We start from the raw sequence: 23,992 nt of genomic DNA on the forward strand, positions 1-23,992 counted from the left end.
TGACGCTGTAGGCTTACATGTCGCAGATTTACATAACAACGTAACACCCAAAAGCATGATGATGAATGTCAGGTCTTATCTGATCTTAAAACCACTCAGTCACACGGTATCTGACACTGATAATCAATAGCGATCAATAAGAAAGACAGATGGTGAAGTGAGCTGAATGTCAATCAGCCTCCGAACACTTTTATTTGTAGCACCACACCGGTTGTTTCTGGATTTTCCGAGCTCATTTCTCTGGAATAGCTTTTATATTGACACTCGTGAATGCGGTGGAGGTCAGATTGAAATAACCTCTGTCATTTGACCAGGATCAGACCTTCACTTCAGTGGGCTGGTAATGAAGTTGCATGCTGTTGCATCAGGGCTTTCCTTATGAAGGAAGCAGGTGTGGAAGCATCTGACCGAGCGAGCAGCTGCTGTCCTGCTTCACACAAAAGATCCTGTAAATCCTGCTTCTTTTTAAAGTGTTTGGATCAGGGCCGGGACCACTATAGACACTAAGGGGAGCAAATCAACCTCCCCATTGATTACATATAATCAAATTGTTGCGTTCTCTGTTTTAGCATTGTTTAGTGTCTGTTAGAAATACACACATTACATTATTAGGCTTTTCGGCCTCATCATTTGTGTAATAGTCAGTGTTTTAAAAGTAGTGCATTACAATATTGATTTAATCCCCAAAAAAGTAACTAGTTGCGCTACTTAGTTACTTTTTATGGTAAGTAATGCGTTACGTTACTTTTGAGTTACTTTTGCATTACTTTTTATTATCCAGATTTTTTTCTCTTTCTTTTTTAATGGAGGAGCTCTGTAATAAACAATACACTGTGTAACCCACACCTACCCTTACCTTAAAAAAAAAACACATAATAAATATATATTTTAGGATAATATTATGTGAGAACAGAGCTGTACATGCTGTATTTACAGATTATTGAAAGTTTAAAGCAATGTGTTTGCTACTTTTGTACTATTTGTCTTAAGTAAAATCACTGTCCATTGAGACAATCCCCTTTTCCTTTTGTTCGAAGAGTTCAAAATACTCAACATATTTTCTCATTGACTGCATAATTCATTGTGACTACTTAGTCACACTTTATTTTGATGGTCCGTTTGTTGAGTTTAAGTTACATTGCATCTACATGCCAACAAATTCTCATTAGATTACAAGGAGACTGTTAGGTTAGGATTGGGGTTATAGGGTTAGTGTTAGTTGACATGTATTTGCAAAGTTTCTTATAGTCAGTCTGTTGAAGAAGCAGTATCAACAGATATTAAGTAGACCATCAAAATAGTCTTACAGACTACTTTAATTTTAATTCAGCAATAATTTTTTTAAAAGCTGATTAATTAAACTAAAAAGTAACCCAAATATTATTAATTAATTTTTAAAAGTAATGCGTTACTTAACATGTTACTTAGAAAAGTAATATTATTACGAAACTCACGTAACTTGTAATGTTACCCTCAACACTGGTAATAGCTATAGGGATGCAGTATTAATATATTGATTTGTGAAATACTTTTTTTTAAATTATGAGTTTCTGCATTACTATTAAATGATTTTAGTGCTTTTGTTTAATGCTTGTCCTTAAAACACCCCTGTGAGGTTTAGAAATTGGTTGTGCACTTAAAGCTAAAGATGTAAACACGATTTAAAATGTTATTAAAATGCCCAAATGTATACTGTATATATCTTGGACTGTGATAAAATAGCTAAATTCTATTCTGCCATTGTATCATTGTACCCTTTTGTTTAGCCTTTGACATAGGCATAGAAAAAAGAAGGTATGAAATGAGTTGCCTAAATATAATACCCACTTTCTTTGTGTGTGCCTAACATTTTAGCATTGAAAAAATGATCAATATTTCTGTAAAATGCTCAATTACTTTTAAGACTTTGTTGTTGCTTAATATTCGGCTATAGGCCTGTAGTCAGCCTGATGAAAGGGTTGGTTCTTTTTTTTTTTTCTCAAAAAGTGGACCTTTTTACAGTTATTCGCCTCATTTTCTTTTTAATTATGAAATATAAATACTGCATTTATAGTGACATTGTAAGCACTATTTTTGGATGGATTAGCTTGTCGAATGGTCATCATAACCACATGATTTAAGGTACCAAAACATTTCCTAAAGATTTAAAATAAAGGAATATGAAAAAATGCTTATTTTTAAAATACTAATGTATTACATCCCGTATCATTAGAATAAAAAGTTAAGCACATGATAAAGTTTAAAATAAAAAAACTGTAGCCTATTATCATTTATTAGGCAAATAACAAACTGGCCAGCACCTCAGTCACTTTCCTCAGTCAAGAATTTGGCCATTTCAATAATAAAAAATTCAAACATATATGTTGTATTTTTTTCTTGCAGTTTCTTAGTGTTGGGCTCATAAAAATAATAGTTTGCATTGGCCAAAACTGATTAGCTGAAGTCTTGCTGAAGCAACAACCAACACAGGATTCAGCTTGGTCTTAAAGCCTTCTTCGATGTGTTATTTTCACAATTTATGATTGCATAGTATTGACTCCTGTATGGGTCATCTGGACCTTTGTCAGTGGAACCCACCCTGGCTACAGGTTTGGGCTATCTTTTGTTTTTAATGGCCCATGTGTAGCGTGAATCTGATTTGAAAATGGCAGTATGATTCGGAAGGTGTCGCTAATATGCTCTCCTAAACAGTGCTGGTCGGTGACAAAATAACCCAAAAGGCAGATCAAATAAAGTATGGGTAGTTTAAGGTTCATGAAGCACAAATTTCAGTTTAACTGTCAGTTAAACAAAGGCAAGGTAAGATTATAGTGGGAATCCAGTTAATATCTGACATCTGTTTCATGATAGAAATGCAGTATCTATTAATGCAGATTTCTATACTTTATCCCCTCAGAGTTCAGCTGACTGTTTGTTGAAAAGAACAGAAGGTAGAAACCTTTTGAGAATGAATGATAACTTGATTTTTTTGGAATTCTTATTCTTAATTTTATTTTAGATTAGGATTTGGGATGTCATATTCATGTTTTCTCTCTCTTGTGGTCAATGTGCAGATATGTTCAACCAGTATTGCTGCCATTGTCTCATTATCCCACCCCCATCAGTGGCACCAGAGAGCCAGCCTGCATACAGAGGGAAATGAGGAGGTGATGTCATCTATTATTTATTGTTCCTTTTCTTTCTTTCTTTCGTCTAGTGTGGCCTCCTTCTCTCACACATCAGTATTGAGCAGTTACCAAAGTGAGCTCCAAATACTAGCCTGATTCAGTCATAGTGAGTGAATTATTCTTGTATAACTTGGGTTCTGATTCATTTCAACTAAAAAAGAAACTTTAAAAGTTATTATTCACCAAAACAAAAACCTTTATTACATAACATGGTGTTGTTCCGAGTTTAGTATCTTTTGACCTGAACTGGTGATGACAGTCAGAATGACAGCTGACAGAAGAACACAGTACTATTCCAATGAACACAAGTGTATTTACCTCAGAAAATAGTACACTGATTGTAGTTTATGCTCTATTTCTTTTTACACTAATGTCTTGCAACTTGTGTAATTTTGGTAAAATTTGGAGAATGAGCTAACTTCATGTCCTTCATGTTGTTGTAGTATCTGTTTACTCAGAAATTGGATATGATCAGTTATAACTTTGTCTGTTGTAATTTAATGAAAATAATTGACATCCAGTTTTTTTTTTAAAAAAGGTTTGCATACAATGAATTATTATTGAAATCTGTAGAATAAAAAATAAAAACACCAACACAAACACCAACATTTGCCATTTTACTGTTTAATAATTAATCTTTTTTTTTTTCATCATTTTGAACAAGTCCTGATCCATATTGTTTATTCACCGTAACATTAGTGCAAATACACAAAATGATTACTTCTTTTTTAACTCGGACAGATGAAGATCAATAAAATGCTGGTCTGATTAATACAGAAAGAACAGATATGAACTAAGGCCTCATAGTAAACCTTTAGGAATCCTTTCTGCCTGCGGCTGTCATGGAGAACCACGCCTTCTTGTCCAGACACAGCAGCTGCCACGTTGTGCTGGGCTGTTAACTCACATTACTGAAATCCCAATACAATTACACACACCACTCTCATCTATTGCAGTATCATTTATTTCATTGTGTTTTTTGTGCAATTTGTATTTATTGTTGCTGTCTTTGGCAGCACGGTGGCGCAGTGGGTAGCACCATCGCCTCAAAGTAAGAAGGTCGCTGGTTTGAGCCTCGGCTGGGTAAGTTGGCCGTGTTGGTGTGGGTTTCCTCCGGGTGCTCCGGTGTCCCCCACAAGTCCAAAAACATGTGGTATAGGGGAATTGGGTAAGCTAAATTGTCTGTAGTATCTGTGTGTGAATAAGTGTGTATGGGTGTTTCCCAGTGATGGGTTGCAGCTGGAAGGGCATTCGCTGCGTAAAACATGTGCTGGATAAGTTGGCGGTTCATTCCGCTATGGCAACCCCAGATTAATTAAGGGACTAAGCCAAAATGAAAGAAAATGTTGTCTTCTATCACAGGGCGGTATGGCGGCTCGGTGGTTAGCACTGTTGCCTCACAGCAAGAAGGTCGCTTGTTCGAGTCCCAGCTGGGTCAGCTGCCATTTCTGTGTGGAGTTTGCATGTTCTCCCCGTGTTCATGTGAGTTTCCTCTGGGTGCTCCGTTTTCCCTCACAGTCCAAAGACATGCTGTATAAGCGATTTAAATTTAACTAAATTGGCAGTAGTGTATGAGTGTGTGTGTGAATGCGAGAGTGTCTGTAAATGAATGTCTTCGATCATAAGTGTCCATTGTGGCTCTTTTTGGTTGTCTTAAAACATCATTAGGTTTTTACTCATCACCAGATGACCAGGAATCCCCCTCATCAGCAGAATCATCAGACTGGACTATCTTGCCCTGTGTTGGCTGTCCATCTTTTGGCTTCTCATCCCTGACTTTGAGGATCTCCATCTCTTCTTTAGTATTTCCATTCGCTGATTGCACTCCCTCCACATCTCTCCACTCCTCTCCAAAGACCATGGCCTGATTTAAGTCTTCAGTTTTTGCAGGATCATAAGTAGCTGCCATCTCCATTTTCCCTTCGCTCCAGAAATCTTGCTTCATACTAGTGCTGAAGAAGCTATGAATCTCACTTTTCATTTGCTTTGACTGGAATTCCTTTCCTAGATCGTTGCTCTCAAAGTCCATCACAGTCACTTCTTTTTCTGGAAAGCTCTCCGCTGACCTTTCGAGATGTTCTTCAAATTTTCCAAAGATGTTTTCCACCACACTTGGCGTTTTGTTTGAGCTTTCCAGAGTCTCATTCACTGGGGAAATGCTTGAATGTTCATCCATACTTGTTTGTGTGGTCTCGGCTGCATCTGAAACGCCGGTGCTTATCCCCCAAATGTTAAAATTCTCCCAGTCATCAATCTGAGAGGCCTTGGGCTCATCAGTGCTCTTCTCCTCGCTGAGCACTTCTTCAGGCACATCGTTGTTGTCAGACACATAATCAGCCTTGGAGACTCCATTAGTAAAGGTTAATGGCTGTTCATTAGGAGTCGCCGCTGCTAAAAGGCTTGTGTTCTGAAAGCACTGGCTGGCATTTGGAGACTCGTCTTCTGAGCTATTGCACTCAGAGTTGGCCATGTCTGAGGTCATAATGTCTGGCTGACTGTTTATCTCGCTCTCTAAAGAGCGACTGTCCATCAGATCGATGTTGGTGTGCATAGAGACATCCAGATCTTCTGCTTCTTTGGTTGCAGCTTCATCTTCAAACATGGTCAGACTTGATTCTTCCAGTTGTTCTTGCTGAGATGTTTCAGAAAATGAGGATGCAAATTCCACATTGACTTGTTCTTGATTTTCATGCGTTTTATCCTCAACCTGTTCGGTGTAAAATTGCTGGTTTTCAATCAGTTGCTGGTTCTCCTTTTGCTCAAAAACATTGACATCTTCTCCCTTATTGTCTCTCATATCATCATCATCACCACTACCTTCCTTCTCCAGATTTCCCTTAAGTTCACTTTCTTGCACCACCACATCCAAACTTTCATGGTCTCCAGAGACTTTCTGAAACATCACAGATGCCACATCGTCAGCTACAGCTTCTTCTTTAGAAACCACATCCTCCAGCATCATCTCTCCAGTGACCTCCATGTCTGGTTCTTCAGTGAGATCCTCCATGGTGTTAAAACGTTTCTCATTCAGGTGGCCTTGATCAATTCTTTCTTTCTCGTCCTCACTGTCGCTGGTCTCACCGATGTGATGTGAGGTTTCCTCATCACTCTTATAACGGATCAAGGGTCGTGTGTCTGCCAGCGTGTGCTCCTGGCTGTAACTGTCACCTTCTCCTGGGTCAGTTTTCAATGAGGCTGATATGTTTGGGGAGTCATCTTCATCACATTGCTTTTCTTCTTGGTTCTCTTCTGATTGGTCTTCGTTTAGCTCTGGCTGAGGTAGACTGTGCTCATCTAGTGTTACAAACTTCTCTAAACTCTCCTGATGATCAGTGCCATTGGGCAAATCTACACCAAATACTCCATCTCCACTTTGCACTAGAATTTCTCTTTCTGTCACTTCTATCTCTTCTTTTTCTGTGTCATCTTCATCTTCAGTTTTATCTTTCATATCAGTATTAATGTTCATTTCTCCCTCTTCTTCTACCTCAGAGTAAGGAGTCATCACTTTTGTCTCATTCTCTGGTTCACTTTCTTCCTGTCTGTCCCACTCATTGATTGAATCAATAGCTGCCTCAGTTTCACTGTTCAATTGTTCTGTCACCTCCTCGCTAATATTGCTCACATTGTCCAGTTCGTCTTCCTTCATCAGATCTTCATTTGTTGCCTCATTATAGCCAAAATAACTAACCGAATCTAGAGTTCCTTGCTCAAGGAAAGATGAAGCCAGTGCATTGTGGTTTAGACTGACATGGCTTGATGTTAATGTATTACTATCATTCTCTGCATCTCCATATGCAAATGTTTGGCTTTCACTGATGATCTCTGATCTTACGTCCATCTCAGATGCATCATCTTTTTCATCCTCTACTACAGTTTTGATTTCTTCCCAAGCAACCTTGGGTGCATATGAGATACGAGCCATTTCGACAGACACTTCAGTGTCCTCATCTTTTCCATCTTCTGAAACTTCTGCAGGATCAGTGAATTGACCAACCCAGCTCTCTGACTCTGGAGTTTGGGACATACTTCCTGGTTCAGCTGGTACATTAATCAATGCAGATTCATTAGTTTTAGATTCAACCATATGAGCTTTTTGGACTTCTTTTGCTTCATCTGCCACCTTAATTTCTTCTGGTTGAAGCTCTGGTTTTGGTTCTGCAGATGTTTTGGGAAGAGTTGATTTGAGAGTCCAGTCTTCCCGGACTTTCTCTTGCTGTAAATGATCCACAGACTCCTCAGCAGATTTCTCAGTCTCCTCAGAGATGTGATCCTCTGTCTTTTCTGTCATCGAGGTTCTGCTTGGTGGTCTCTGTGGAGTCCCTCGTGTCGGTGTCCATGACGGAGCCGCACTGGTCAGCAGACTGCGGGATGAGGCGATTGATCTGTGACTTGTAGACACAGAACTGCTGAGAAGGCAGGATCCAGCAGTGGTTTGAGAGGTTGACTGGATCCCAGTGGGCTTTGAGAATGCATCTGTAGCAAAAAAAACAAGAAGATGGTTGGGACAGGCTTTGTCACAATGACAGGCCTCAAGCTCTGTAAGAACAGCAAGATCTGATTAAGTTTATCATTGAGTAGGAGCCGATACCTTCATGTGGAGTGTTTTGACACATGAAACAGTTGGGTTTAGGACAATCTGAGTTCTAGTCCTACTGAGGAACATTTTTCATGCCATCTGTCTTACTGCATTTCCAATTGTCTGCACTGACCAATTTAAAAAACTAAATCTAAAAAACATAATATAGCCCAAATGCTCCTAATGTAAGTAATTGAATTGGATTTTCAGCATTACAGGATGGTAAATTTTTTTTAAAGTTGTTCAATTTCTGTAACTTGGCAGATTCATCTGAGATTCCAATAACAGCTGTTTTATTCCTCAAAATCCAAGGATTGATAATACATTTAAAACTATTCAAAAGAATCTAAAATGCCTAATGCAGTGAATTTATGCCACATTTTCTAAAGTAGTACTATCTGTATTTAGCTTTTCGCTTGTCAATGACTCTGAACTGTCAAAACGCCTCTCAAAGTGATGTTTTATAAACAAATTTCGGGAGGAAAATGCGCAGATGTTTCAGCAATTCTAATACATCATTGACAATCATTCTATCATTCAATCAGCATCAGACCAAACCCCTATAAATACCAAAAGTTGTCCTACATGCATTATCTCATGACTGTAGCATCCCTCCACTACCCTGACACCTCACCTCTTAAACATTATCTACCCAGGGGGAGCGTTCTGGGGTCAGGCTAGACACTTCACTCGAACCCCAACGTCTCTTTCATTCCTGATAAGGAAACGCCAAATACGCTTTATTATTAAAACATCTGTAAGTGTGAACTTGTGAAATGCTTTTTCAGCCATTACATATTTGTACATATGCAGATTACTGTAATGTTTTATTCAAGAACATTTGAGCTGGTTTCAGTTCTTGGTTTCCTTTTACTTTAAAATTTTAGTTTTACTTAAAATATATTTATTTAACTTGTTTGTTGATTAAATCTCATTTTGTTATTTAACCTATCATTTTTATACAATAGTCAAGTTGTGTGTTAATTTTCCATGCGAAGAAAAGGAAATCTTTTATATTTGGCATGCTGATTTATGTGAAATCGTGACAATATCTGTATAATCACCTAGACATTTTGAAATTCTAGTTTTTTGCTTTAAGCAGGCTATTCAGTTCATAAGATCAGATCAAACTTTTATGAAGCTTTTAAAATATAATCAGTTGTTCACTGTATAAAAATAAAACATTTTGATATATTAATATTTATCGGCTAATATATCGGTTATCGGCCTCCAAATCTTAAGAGTTATCGGTTACCAATATTGACCAAAAAATCCATATAGGTGCATCCCTAATATATATTTGTTATTTGTCTTTTAAATCTGGTATAAATTTGTCTCTACAGTATGTATATAAAAAAAAATACAAAGTTAAACAAAAATGTGTTAACTTTTCATTCATTAATCACTGCTGTACAAATGTTAATTTGATTAAAATAACAACAAAAATATAAATCATATCATGAAAATATGATCATATCATCACATCCTGTCACATCCTATGATGCTACTGTAAGTCAAATGAAACCGAATACCCTCCAGGCTAAAGAGATAGTTGGAGATGAAACAGACACAGACCTTAGATCTGCCTCTCGGGGGAGTTATCAGAATACATGCAAGCCCTGAACTGTGAGTGAGCCTTAATGGAGATGTATTGATCTTCATTATGCTTTTTCCAGACCGACATTACTGGAAAGTGGCGCCATCTGCTACAGTGACCTATGGGACTAGGCTAGCACAGGAAGCTAGCTTTACAGTCTTTGACAGATACCTCACGATACAATCAATGCACAATACCAAAAAGTCCTAATCATTTAACCAGCCCAGGGGAGACGATGGTAAGGTAAATGGGTTCACTCTCTATAACACATGCAGTTATTATTTTCAAATTACCTCATTGCCAAACATCCTTCACTATAAAAACGACAACAACAACCACATAACCTTCTGTTTCTATGATGCTGTGTTAGAATGTTACCTAAAAAGACAGTAGAGCTGGTTTTGTTTGGAGTCGGTCTGTCGATTCTCAGGCCCTCGCTGTCCAGCAAAGCTCTGGAAATAAGCAACAGAACAGCTGTTAGCATCACAGTGCTTTCTTTAATGTGGGGGGCTGTCTAAATGAGATGAAGTCATGTTCTTGAACTGCAGTCCTGTGCCTAGTCCTCTTGTTATGCAAATAGCATGTCAGATTTGTCATTGTCAGCCCATCTGCAAGACTCAGGCCAGCATTTATCCCTCTACATAGCAATAGTTGCAAGGGTTCGACTTGTATATAAATATGAAACAGACAGACATAGACAGATGCAATTTTATATATTTATATGCACATTTAGTGTAACAGGTATCATCTCAAAAGCTTGTCTCAGCCTAAAATCACTCATTATTTTTATGTATAATGTGGAATGGAGATCTTATGGATGATGTGCAGTATATTTGAATGATTTCCAATAATGAACCTCTTGTCTGTATATGTATTTTTATTTATTTTCTTATTTTGTAACACTTCATACCCATCCATCCTTATCAATGCATGTAACGCAATGATAAACAGGACCATAAAATGAGCAACAGCTTAAATGTGTTATCCTAATTTTTTTCACTCAGCCTTCAACAGTCATAAATCTGACAGATATGAAAGGTGTTATTGAATGAATGACCCACCCCCCTGTTTCTCAGCCCCTCCTCCAAGCAGATGGATCAGGGTCAATCTCGGGTGGGAAATGGAGAGGGTCTATTCTGATTAACTGATCTAAAGTTACCCCTCTCAGGGTGCCTGACATGCCTTTTAGAGCCGCTGATGCATGATCATATTAGCTGGGCCTCCATAAACTACAAATCCCAAAGAGCATATGGGAGGATCTGCACTCAGATCAACCCCCAAGTGGAGAGACTGCTCAAAAGCCACATGCGTATTGTACTTTTTGTGATAAGGCGAGGTTTGTATTTTGTTGGTGATGGTGATGTAGAGGACATAGACAGGTACCTGTATGTTGCCACCTCCAGTCCAAGAGACACCTTCACCTGCAGCAGATGTTGTCTGTCCAACATCAGGCTGTCAATCTGTTGCCCCAGACAGTCTTTCTCCAACTCCAGGGTGTTTACTTGGGCCTGTACAAACACAAGACATGCTTTCTTGAAAAGTATCGTATGCTTTCTAAGTCCGAAATCAAATACTTAAAAACTACAATACAAAACGATATGACTTAAGGGTACTCCAGCAAGCAATTGTGTGTGTGTGTGTGTGTGTTTATAAGACATGTAATAAACATCTTGGCTAAAACAAGGCTAAATTTGGGCTGTCAGTGAAAATCTGTTATTGGACTAGTCCAAAACTTTAAGAATCTCAGCCAAAGTAGAAGATCATCCAGGAACTTGTTGACTACTGTTTTTTAAATATTATTAAATCAGATGTCCCAGCAAGATTTTGTGTATCTAAAAGATGTCTAATATATGTATAAACACACAAGGCTTGGCTTAAAAATGTAAATTTGGGCTGTCTGTGAAAATCTGTTAGATATCTAACAATAGTCCAAAATCAAATAGACAGGAATGAATGACTACATGTGTAGTCTGTCTAATCTTTCTATTATGACTTTAATCAGTCTATTTTTGGACTATTGTTAGACATCTATTAGATTTTCACTGGCAGCCCAAATTTAGCTTTGTTTAAGACAAGCTAGGCATGTTTTGGACATTTATTAGACACCTTTTAAACACACACACACACACACACACACACACACACACACACACAAAATGCTTGCTGGGACATCTGAAAAAAAAAAAACGGTAGTCAAAAGTTCCTAGATGATCTACTACTTCAAGATTCTGAAAATTCTGCCATTGGACAGGATTTATTATTTGCAGTGAAGCAAAGAAACTGATATCGGTGGGGCACATGATAGCGACAATGTGGCAAATGTAGCAAGTCAGAATTGAACCCAAATTCACACTAGATCAGAAATCTTATTTTAAAGGTCACAGTTTGTTTATATTCAAACTGAGTGTTTTTGTAGACACACAAGGTGTTTATTTTAGATGATAGCATGCAGAGTCAGAGAGGAACTGATTCTGAATTTCTGGAGGAACAGATCAACCGTTTATAAGATAGTATTACCTGCTGCATTATCATGTAACTTGAGAATAATCATGTGATTTTTACGTATTCCAGGATGAAAAGGGTTTTTAGACTCTCCGTGTTTGATTTATATATATATATATATATACATACATACACAATTATACTGTTGAACTGTTGTAAAAACGCAATATCACACTCTGTATATCGTCAATGGTGGGACACTAAGGCACTCGGCCTGGGGCTTTGTGCCAATACACGCCTTTACACGCAATTTTGCAAAATATTCCCTTTTAAAAATTACCTTATATATTATGTAGATATAATATATAAATGTTTTTGCAATAATTGGTAATTAAATGAGATTGTTTCTTACCTGAAGATGCTGAAGCTCCTCCTTCTGTTCTTCTCTTTGCTGCATGGCGTGTTTCTCCAGCATCTGCCTTTTGGTCCTCGTGCTCTCCAGCTCTTTGGCCAGATGCTGAACCTGACGATGACTCTCTCTCTTCTCCTGGTGAATCTTTGTCATGTTAACTTTTGTCTGGTTCAGACTCTCCTCCAGACATCCAACCTGTTTCTGATAGTTGTTGGCTGCCTCCTGCCAGGCTTGAGCTGCCCTGTAGCCATACTCCTGCCCCAGGTCTGGGATGCTGGTAGCTTGCACACGCTGTGGTGCCATTAGGACCTGCTTCGTCTGTTTCAGCGAGGCCTGCATGGTTTCCATGTTCTCCTGGTGTACTTGCATCTGCAGCAGGAGGTCTTTCTCGAGTTGGCCGACCTTCTCTCTTAGCCAAATCTGAGCCCTGCGCTCCTCTTCCAGCTCCTTCCTGCTATCAGTAAGCTTCCTCTGAGCTTCAGCCTGTGCGGTCTTCGTCTTTTTTCTTTGAACGCTCACTTTCTCCATATCCTCCATCAGATTCTCCACCTCCAGCTCCACACAGTCTTTCTTTCTCCAGGCCTCCTCCATCATCCTCCTGGCCTGACTGAGAGCCTCCTCCTGGGCTTTGCGTTGGCCTGCTGGGTCCCTGCTGCTCTTGAGAGTGTGGATCTCTTCTCGAAGTAGCTTGTTCTCCTCTTCCAGAAGCTTCACGCGGCCCAAGTACGATTCAAGGCGGTGGTTCAGCTCTAGCATCTGGTACTTTTCCTCTTGAAACTGAGGGCCGAAGGGCTGTCGGACACCCAGAAGCTCCATCTTCTAGAGATGTGAAGTGTGAGATCTCACTAGAGGCTGTGAAGAGATGGAGCTCTTTGTGGCTGTAATTCAGTGATTGTGATGACAGGCTTGTGGGTGAGGTCTGGACCAGAGTCCCAGTGCCCAGCAGCTGAATGGACAGAGGAGGGTACGACCCTGCTTTCATAGACAATGAGAAGGGGGAGGGCGATGGACTTGAGGAGGAGGGGTGGATGGACTGAATGCGAGAGAAGGCAATGATGTAATTTGGAGAGTTAACTCTACCACTGCTGGATTACATTTAAACCTGTTAAACTTACTTTTTTTCATGTGAAACACAAGAGGTCATGAGGCAACATATACTTTCAGCACTTTTTTTTTTCATACGGTGAGACTGATGACTGAGAATGTCTATTTAGAATAACATGAGAATAAATGAAGACTTTTTTCTTTTTGTCCAAGCAATCCCTGTAAGTCTTGTTCTCTTCAGTTTTTCCCATTCATTTACTGCCCCCTCTTGTGGCAAGATGGTCACAATACATCAGACAAAAGTAGTTTCCCTGCATAGTGAAAAAACTGGTTTAAAAATGTAACTCTCATCATTATGTGCAATCCTTTATTACCTTATTAAACATATATATATATATATATATATATATATATATATATATATATATATATATATATATATATATATATATATATATATATATATCACAAGTAAATTGCAAAAACCTAAAAAACTTAAAAAACTTAAAAATAAAGCAAAGTATTACAAGTAGTGTTGATATACACTCACCAGGTATTATATTGTATATGTATATAGGTACACTTTACTAGTACCGAATTGAACCATGTTTTGCCTTCAGAGCTGCTATAATCCATTGTGACATAGATTCAACAAGGTAATGGAAATATTCCTTTTGAGATTTTGCTCCATATTGACTTGATAGCATCACGCAGTTGCTGCAAATTTGTCGGCTGCACATCCATGAAGCAAATCTCCCATTACACCACATCCCAAAGGTGCTCTATTGTTTCGAAATCTGGTGACTGTGGAGGCCGTTTGAGTACAGTGAACTCATTGTCATGTTTAAGAAACCAGTCTGAGATTATTCGTGCTTTATGACATGGTGCGTTATCCTGCTGGAAGTAGCCATTAGAAGATGAGTACACTGTGGTCATAAAGGGATGGACATGGTCAGCAACAATACTCAAGCAGGCTGTGGCGTTGACACTGTGCTAAATTAGTAGGAATGGGCCCAAAGTGTGGCAAGAAAATATCCCCCATACCATTACAACACCACCACCACCAGCCTGAACTGTTGGGATGGATCCATGCTTTCATGCTGTTGATACCAAATTCTGACTCGACTATCAGAATGTCGCAGCAGAAATCAAAACCCATCAGACCAGGCAATGCTAGCTGACCGGAGTGGCACCTGGTCTTGTCTTCTGCTGCTGTAGCCAATCCGCCTTGATGTGTTGTGCATTCAGAGATGCTCTTCTGCATACCTCGGTTGTAAAGAGTGGTTATTTGAGTTACTGTTGCCTTTCTATCAGCTCCAACAGCGTTAACAAGCAGTTGGAAAGGTGTACCTAATAAAGCGGCCGGGGAGTGTACTGCCATCAATTCTGCTTAACTAAGTAGCTAACATTCTTAAATAGTTTCTACTTAATCATGTTAAGTTCCCATGATATTCTGTGTGATTTATTTTGTGATAATCTTTCTCCTCTTTGAGTAGCCTAGGCTAGAATACTTTTGCAGTTCACATGCAGAGTCAGCTTACTGTTATTATGTTCTATTATGTAATATTTACTGTTTGAATTTATACCACCATGCGCTCTCCCTTAATGTTACAAATTCCAGCCAGGGTTTTATATATTGAAAATAACACCGCTCATTCATTCTTTCATTTTCTTTTTGGCTTAGTCCCTTTATTAATCAGGGTTCACCACAGCGAAATGATCCACCGACTTATCCAGCATATTTTTACGCAGCGGATGCCCTACCAGCTGCAACCCATCACTGGGAAACACCCATACACACTCATTCACACACATAGCCTACACTACGGACAATTAAGCTCACCCAATTCACCTATACTGCATATCTTTGGACTTGTGGGGGGAAACCAGAGCACCCAGATGAAACACACACGAACACGGGGAGAACATGCAAACTCCACACAGAAACGCCAACTGACCCAGCAACCTTCTTGCTGTGAGGCGACAGCGCTACCCACTGTGCCAATGTGTCGCCTAATAACACAGCTTTGCATAGTAATATGTATAAGTATATGAATATGCAGATAATAAAAAAAACTAAACTTCCTCTGACAGACCACAAAACATAAAACTTGCTTCATAACAGGACAGGAAAACACAGTTTTGAAAAATGTCACTTCCTCTGTCAAAAATAGAGAACTTTCTTGATTAAGTTCCTCTGGATTTATTATGTAATAACACTGTATATTATCATTGTTCTGCTTTCTGAAGTTGAAACAAATTTGTCAGCATGAAAGCATGACAAGCTGGATTTAATCTCACTCCTGTTTTTCATTTAGCAGTTTTCTGTGGATTGTAAAGGTGAGCGGGTACAATGGAAGAGGAGTTGTGCTATTCAACAGTGAGCTTCAAGTCTTTTGACAATGACAAATCTGCAGGTACAATCAGATGTTTTTGTTGTTGTTTTTGCTTATGACAAAAAAGAAAAAACTATATTTATGCTACCACATTTCATTTGATTGATTTGAATAATTTAAGATTCACACAAAAATGAAAATTTACTCACTATTTACTCACCCTCAATGTTTCCAAACCTTTATGAGTTTCTTTTTTCCATTTAACAAAAATGAAGAATGTTAGAAACTGCTAACCATAATAGGAAAAACAAATACTATTAAGTTTTTTCTGTTTAACAGAAGAAAGAACCTCAAATGGGTTTGTGACAAGTGAAGGGAGAGTGAACGATGAAAGTATTTTCAGTTTTGGGTGAACTGTTCCTTTAATATTAGTTGTTTTGATTTTGGTTGATCACAATATGAATATATATATTTATTAATATTACAGTGCCAGAGTATGTTGAATCTGCATTGTATGCAGAGGTGAAAGGAGGAATATCAGCTTCAAAGAACCTTCCTGAAATCACAGGTTAGAGATCAGTAGTACACACACAAAAGAAATAATCTTTTTACCAGTTTTATATTTAACTGTTTTTTTACGGTTTAAACATGCATTTTGAATTTTTTAAAAATTGTTTTATTGTGAATAAATACTCATGGCATTTGTTCAAAATATAAAATGTTTACTAAATATTTTAACAAAAACTGTTTCATTTTGCATAACATATTAAAAAGGTGCAAAAATGTATTTTGAAGTTGATATTTGGTCTAATAACCCTGAATTTCAGTCACAAAAATGTTTTCATTAGATATTCTGACTATTGTCTCTTTCTGGGAAAAAAGGAAATGCTCTAAATTACTTTTATTTGAAAGTTGGATTAAATATTATTAATTCTTAATAGTATAAAACAAATATTGTATGCACATTTTACTCAAATCCATACCTAATAAATCCATTTAAGCCCAACGAAGTTCATAGTCATTTAAATTTTAGAGGTAATTTTCTACATGTTTTCCATGTTTAGATTCTTAATGGCATGCAAATAAAAGACGTCAAGAAATAAAAGAAGAGCTGACCTGGCAAAATAAAAAGTGAAGGCATAATGTCCAAAATAAGAGCTATTTTCATTTTACTTAAACAGATTTTTTGTTGTTGTTATAATATGTTAAAATATATATATACCAATATAATTGTGAATGTCTCAGAAGAATCCTCCAAACAAAACAAAACAAATCTATAGTTGCCTGTGAGCAAATAACTTTTAAGTACATACATCATGGAGAATTAAGCAATACAATGTCAATAAGTTAACAAATCAAGGTAATTTGTCTTTAATGTTTTTTTCAGAATTTTCTATATAAATAAAATGTCAAAATAAATACAATTTTATAAATATCTTGATAAGTAAAAGAAACTAAAGCAAACAACTGAACTTCTTTCAGATTTTGAATAAATGACGTATAGATTATTTCACTTATTTAGAAAGTAGTTTTTTTTTCCACTATTTGTGTGTTTTCCTCTCTTTTGCATGCAGCTCCAGAATGTTCAGGTTTACCAGCATGTGATTGCATTGATGCATCTGAAGGTATTATAATTCAGTTCAAGTTTATTTGTATAGCGCTTTTCACATTAATTATTGTTTCAAAGCAGCTTTACTAAAGGTGCACATTATTGCATTACAAACAAAATCACAAAAGTTAAGGTTATTAGTTACCATAACTTTATTAGTACTAATAACTGTAACTAATTTACTAGTAACTACACTGTAAAACCCAACGATGAACTTTATCAAATGAAATGAGTGTATTACTCGAAATTTACTGAAAGTTAATTCTACTCATTTGAAAAAAGTGTTGAACTCAGTGTTGAAGGTAAAGAGTTAATTAAATACCTCATTATTTAAAATGAAATAGAGTAAGTTCACAGTACTCATATGGACTCGTTTTTTAACACAGATGGTTTGTAGCAATCGGTTTCCTCAAACGGTTTGAGTTGCCTTAACTTATTGGGTTTTATTGTGCTCAAATTGCTTCATTTACTCAAATGGATTAAGTTCACAGTACTCATCACAGTTCACAGTACTTAAGTTCTCAGTTTTGAACTTAAATGGTTTGTTGCTATCGGTGTCCTCAACCTTACCTTATCTTTTTGGGTTTTACAGTGTAATTACTAATAACTTTAACCATTAAAGTTATTATATATAAAGAGTTAACTTGCAGTTCTATAGGTGATTTCTATGTGTACATGTTCAATCCAGTGTATTTGTGTGTTGTGTTGTCCTTGGATGGTTGGCATCATCTTATAACTTAACAAAACAAAAAAGAAATCCAGTTCAGCTGAATAAATAAAGGTGCTATTTCTCCTTTTTCATTCAGAAAAAAGCATGAAGAGCTCAATCTCTCCAGCGTACAGACGAGCTGCAGTGATTCTGGGTCTGCTCTGTTTCCTCCTTTTTGCTGTGTTAACGGCGCTCAGCATTTTCAGTAAGAATAAACACAGACTCAAAAAGAGCATTTAATCCTAATTTTGGATGTCCACATTTAGTGTAGTTCCAACCTTGTGGAAGGAAAAAAGTCAAAGACCTCGATTAATTGAAATATGTTTGTTCAGAGTTCAAACTGAACTTTAAAAACCCCAGGAAGTGACTGAGTACTCCTGATGTAACAAAGGAGGTTACAAATGTGAAAGGTTTTCAAAAAGTTAAGTTTTGTGAAACGTTCCTCTTACAGCACTGGAAATTTCCTTATGCGTCTTGCTGTCAAACGTCAAGTTTTTGCAAGACTTTTTGCATCACTTTGTAATAGTTCCACAGAGTAAATGATTTCGTTTACACCTTGATTAGCACACTGCAAGAAAATGTGGACCCTAATCTCTGCTCTATCAACTTTTGATGTCAAAAATGTAACTACAGTTTAACAAAGCGGCTTTTGACGTTTTAGTAGTTTAAATTATTTTATAAGAAATAACACATTCAGAAAATCAATTCAGAAAATAAAATGACCACTCATTAACAACTTTATATGTAATTTACACTCAACCCAGACAATATATTGTTTCAAACCAGTAAAATCCATTAATAAAAGACACAGTGTTAAACTTTAATCAAAAGTTGATGGATCAGAGATCAAATTCCAATTTAGGATCCGATTGCTCATCTAAAAAGTTCATCGTACAATCAGAATAAAGAAATCACCAGCCTTGTAGTGGGTTTATAATTTTGCATTTTGACTCTTCCTACTTCCTGTTGCAGTTGAAAAATACTCACTAGTATATACTTACACAATTTCTTTGTTTTTCCATTTTGCAGGCTACATTTACAGGTCGAAATACAACAATATTCAGGTAAGATCAATGTCTGAAACAATCCACAGCATTGACACATCTGCTTAACAATTTGTAGAGTCCCAGGGCTGTAAATAACTTGCAGATTAAGCTCCTAACTTGGAGGTTGAGAATATCTAAAGAAATTATGGGTGTCAGTCCTAAATTTTGTAGACATTATACAGCTAAAATAGCTCCTAAATCAATGAAATTGAACTTATTTAATAAGTAATTTCCCAAATATTTTATTTATATCAACATATATAAAAAAAAAAAACTGACAAATAATACAGATTTTTATGCAAAAATACAGTAGTTGATATTTTAAGTGATTTCAAAGTTGTCTTAAACTATTGAACAACACCCCTTCTAGTCTTAGAACCATTTTGAAAAAAAAGATTTTTCTGAATATATTTGAATACTATTTAAAATAATTAAAAATATGTGATTTGCATAATTATTTTCTAGAAAATATATTGACTTGTTACATTGGAAGGAAATCTTTATTTATTGTCTATAACATTTAAATCAACATTTTAGACTACAGTTCTTTGCTAAGCTTACTTTTTATCATCTTTATTTGAATATGGCAACATAATATTTTGCACTAAAAAGTTTCTTTCAATAAATCTCTGGCAGGGGTGGGACGATGACTTAGTGGTTAGCACTGTCACCTCACAGCAAAAAAGTCACTGATTCGAGTCCTGGATGGGTCAGTTGGCATCTCTATGTGGAGTTTGCATGTTCTCCCCGTGTTTGTGTGGGTTTCCTCTAGGTGCTCCAGTTCCAGTCCAAATGCAGTGTAAGTGAATTGAATAAACTAAATTGGCCGTAGTGTATGAGTGTGTGTGTGTGTGGGTGTGTGAATGCGAGAGTGTATGGGTTTTTCTCAGTACTGGGTTGCGGCTGGAAGGGCATCCGCTGCGTAAAACATATGCTGGAATAGTTGGTGGTTCATTCCACTGTGGCAACCCCTAATAAATAAGGGACTAAGCCGAAGGAAGATGAATAAATGAATGAAATCTCTGACAGAGACCTCTCCCCATCAGCCAATCACTGTGTGTAGTTAGTAATCTGCTGATATCATGTATAGCAACAAGGTCAACCCTGCCTTTATTCTTAGGACTTCCCTCTATTGCTTAATAAAAGTTTGTCTCAGCAGCTTTGTAAATAGTTTTGTTTTTTTACTCTCAGCTAAAATGTTTTACTGCTATTTAACATAACTCTAAGTGGTGAGATCAAATGTTTGGTGAATATGGGCCCTGATGTGACAAGAAATGAAATAATACAGGCCCAATTCACTAAAGAGAGAGACGCCAACCTGCTGTTACAGGCAGAAAAGGAAATGCTGGAGCAAGACAGAGCGAGGCTGAAAACACTGAGTGAACAGATGAACAGCACACTGGATGCCATTCTTCAGAAAAGCAGCTTTTCACCACAACAGTACTGTCATTCCAGAGAGGAGGGTGAGCTGTTTTACTGAAGTCTAATGTGTTTGTGGAAACTGGTGTAACGTGATCTAAACTACTCTGTATGATCACAGGGCTCCAGTGTTCATCCTGTCCTCAAAACTGGATTCAGAATGGCTCCAGCTGTTACTTTTTCTCTACAGGAGATGACTGGAAAACCTGGGAACAGAGTCAGGAATATTGCTTGATGTATGGAGGTCAGCTGACCGACATCGACAGCGTTGAGGAACAGGTATACTAGTTTCTAAAAATATATAAATAAATACGAGGGAATAATACTTATTTGTACATTGGAATGTGATTTATATTTATGACATTATGAGGAATGTGCTTTAGTATACCTTTGAACTTTGAAATAATCATGTTTAAAAAGTTAGAACACAAACTTTTTTTCAATATCAGGAGATAAAAAATTATTCCAAATTAAAAATTGTATTATTTTATTTTGGAAAATAAAGCATCGGATGAAAACCATGTAACATTAATGAAAATAAATCACACAATGCTAATCAAATGCCTTAACCCCTTAACGTTAGTCAAAATCACTGTAAATGTTATTGGTATTGAATCAGAATCAGAATCAGAAAGAGCTTTATTGGCAGGTATGTTCACACATACGAGGAATTTGTTTTCGTGACAAAGCTTCTACAGTGCAACAGGATAACAGAGACAGGACAAAAAACAGATAATAAATATATTTTAAAAAATAGAAGTAGTGAGTGCAAATATACAGATTGACAAGTGTATGTACATGTTTATAACTATATACAACGTTATATGTGCAGCTGTTATGTGCAAATTGGCATGTAAAGTGTGTTGTTAAATAAGTGTATATGTGTATAAAAGTGTATTGAGTAATTAAACTTAAGACACAATGAACATTTTTATTTTTTTTTTTAACTAATGTCTGCAGATGACTGTAATTAAGAGGTATTACATTTACAAAACAATTAGATCGAAGCATGAAGCCTTCCCAAGCCAAATGTTCTATTTTGATAACAGCACCTTAGAAAATGAGTGTTTTATACATGTTTATCCAAGTGCATGTCTAGGCACTCCTCAAAGAAGGCCAGTTGGAGAACCTTTTTAACCACTGACAGATAAAGGGCTGTAAGTCTTGACTGCTTTATTGTGCAAACATATTTTTGGGCTCTAATGAAAGGTTACACAGTTATTCTTTCCCTTATCCATATTCACTGTCAATACTTGACACAGTAATTGAAGAATAAATTAAACAGCTGATCATTAGCAGAAGTTTTAGAAGTTTCTTGGTCTGGAGTACTCAGGTATGTGTTAACGTGCAACAAATCAATGTTGCAAGATTTCCAACGTATTCCCTGTATGATGTCTGAAGAATTCCTGCAGAAGTCCTGCATGTTGCCTTTGGGATTCCTGCATGTTGCCTGTAATTTCTGAATGATTCCTGCATGTATCCTGTAGGATTTCTGCATGTCATATTTATACATATTTTGCCTTTAAGTTATTTTCGTGAAAGTAACTCACTCAAGTGTAATACAGAAGTATTGTAACAGATTGCAATTCTGAGTCAGTAATTTAAGGAATTACTTTTAAAGAACTGAAACAAGTCATTTATAATGTATTACAGTTTGAAGGAACTTACACAACACTGATCTTCAGGCATCATAGGGTGTCCTAAGATTGTCACCTATGGCTTTTCTATCTTGGCTTCATTTTTGACAAATAAAGTGACTGTGTGAGATGTCACCTGATGTTGTTCGTCTGAGGTTTTAGCTTCCAACTTTTTTAGAGCTTCCAGGGATCATATAATTTTTAATTATGTTATGATATGTCAAACTGGGTGTTCTAACTTTTTCATGTGACTGCATTTACTAAATTTACCTCTTATCCAACACTGTAAAAAGAAAATCTGTTACTTTATAAAAATTTACTGTAAAATAAATTTTAAATGACACAAATTTCCTTAAATTTAAATTTGCTGTAAATTTCAGTCATTTAACGCCTGTCATATTTTACAGTAAATTTCAGAAGTGGGGAAGAACAGACATATTTTCTTTAAAAATGTGCCCATGTGCTTCATAAAACACTTTAATATGGTATTTTATGGTATTATGTAGAATTTTCATAAACGATTCTACCTTTTTTTGAAATAGTTTTTAACCTCTTTAATCATTATTTCTGATATTGCAAACTGGGTGTCCTAACTTTTTCCCGTGGCTGCATTTACTAAATATATTAAGTGTACATATATACATTAAGCTAAAAAAAAAAAAAAACACTTTCAGTCTACTTTTTATGTACTTCCTAGAAAACTAGTTATAGAATCCTTGTCTAGGACAGAAAGGTAAATTTTGCCTGCACTCACATTAAATGTTGACATGAGATGTAGGCCTCATTTACAAAAACTTAATAATAAGCTGGCCTAAAGTTTGTTGATTTGTAAGATGACTTCTGAAAACATGCACTTTGAATGTATTCATCTCTACCAAATGTGATGTTTAGAAACCTCAAATGATCTTATAACGGTGATCTCTGCCTTGTAATCACTCCTTAATATCATAAGCCTATAAAAGATGAGTCAGTCAATCTCATCAGTCAATGATGAGAGCTATTGTTTGAAACTGAGGAGCAACAAGAAAATAACTTTAGTTAAGTTAAAGTCCTTGAAGCGGAGGTAGATTTTTAGCTTTCAGTCTATTTTGAATAGGCTTTCAGGTCAGGAAACAACAAGGCATGTGTTTAAATATTTACAAGCATTCAGTGTGTAAGAGCTCTCGAGCCAGTTAATTTTCAATGACTTCTGGATGATTCTGACAGATCGTTCTTATCATATTTTATGTATTCAGGCATTCATCAATCAGCACATCAAATATTATTATGACAAATATCACGGCTACTGGATTGGCCTCTCAGAAAAGAAAAACAAATGGATTTGGACAACTGGTGCCATCCTTAATATGACGTAAGTCTCTTTCTCTCTATGTGTTACTCATTTTTGATAAATCATGAAAAATAATTAGTATGTTAAAGTTATTCAAAAAACAGCTACAATATTTTCCCCTCCTTTATGTTACAGGTTTTGGATTGAAATTCCCTATCAGGGTTACAAGTACTGTGTTCTCTCAATGCCCAGCGATAATCCAATGAAAAGCTGGACGTCAAATTCCTGTAGCATGAAAAGCAAATGGATCTGTGAAGTAGAAGCATTTCCATGGCCAAGCTTTCTTAAAATCCACCAAAACCTAAGTGATCCCTTAAAATGAGAACCGAAATGCCTGGGCAGAGGACATTTCGTTTGTACTTTCTAGTTCAAAGGACTTGCTTAGTGGATGGATTGATAGATGCACCTATCTGAAAATGTGTTTGTACTTCATTGTTCAGGAGTCTGATGATGTTATCCACTGTGAAATATAGTTTTGGGTAAATCTGATGGCAATATCTGCTCTCAATCTTCTGTTATTAGCTCCAGAGCAAGTAGATTTGCCTGCAAAGTTGAAGTTTTTACAGCTTTTAAACATGACTCAGTGTGAAAGTTTTATTATCGTCGTTCTTTTGATAGTAATATATATTTATAATGTTGTTTGTGAAATCTTTTTGTTCAATAAA

The 23,992-nt window shown here is 36.6% G+C and overlaps 2 protein-coding genes across 3 annotated transcripts; one reads left to right on the forward strand and one right to left on the reverse strand.

Moving 5' to 3' along the window:
- Nucleotides 1-3,784: 3,784 nt before the first annotated feature.
- nes (nestin) lies at nt 3,785-13,133 on the reverse strand. The gene is made up of 4 exons (XM_056475596.1): nt 12,198-13,133; nt 10,727-10,851; nt 9,722-9,795; nt 3,785-7,643 (listed from the first exon to the last, which is right to left on the reverse strand). Exons 1-4 carry the CDS (start codon nt 13,011-13,013, stop codon nt 4,840-4,842), a joined length of 3,819 nt encoding a protein of 1,272 aa, XP_056331571.1. The 5' UTR covers nt 13,014-13,133; the 3' UTR covers nt 3,785-4,839.
- Nucleotides 13,134-15,520: 2,387 nt separating this feature from the next.
- LOC130243658 (C-type lectin domain family 9 member A) lies at nt 15,521-23,960 on the forward strand. Of its 2 annotated transcripts, none has more exons than XM_056475920.1 (9): nt 15,521-15,658; nt 16,065-16,145; nt 17,152-17,202; nt 17,993-18,100; nt 18,925-18,959; nt 20,230-20,404; nt 20,482-20,639; nt 23,233-23,348; nt 23,463-23,960. In XM_056475920.1, exons 1-9 carry the CDS (start codon nt 15,595-15,597, stop codon nt 23,647-23,649), a joined length of 975 nt encoding a protein of 324 aa, XP_056331895.1. In that variant the 5' UTR covers nt 15,521-15,594; the 3' UTR covers nt 23,650-23,960. The 2 variants fall into 2 exon arrangements, with proteins under 2 accessions (XP_056331895.1, XP_056331896.1); XM_056475921.1 differs by having other exon boundaries at nt 20,272-20,404.
- Nucleotides 23,961-23,992: the final 32 nt, after the last annotated feature.

This window comes from Danio aesculapii, chromosome 16 (genome assembly GCF_903798145.1).
Source record: "Danio aesculapii chromosome 16, fDanAes4.1, whole genome shotgun sequence".
NCBI lineage: Eukaryota > Metazoa > Chordata > Actinopteri > Cypriniformes > Danionidae > Danio > Danio aesculapii.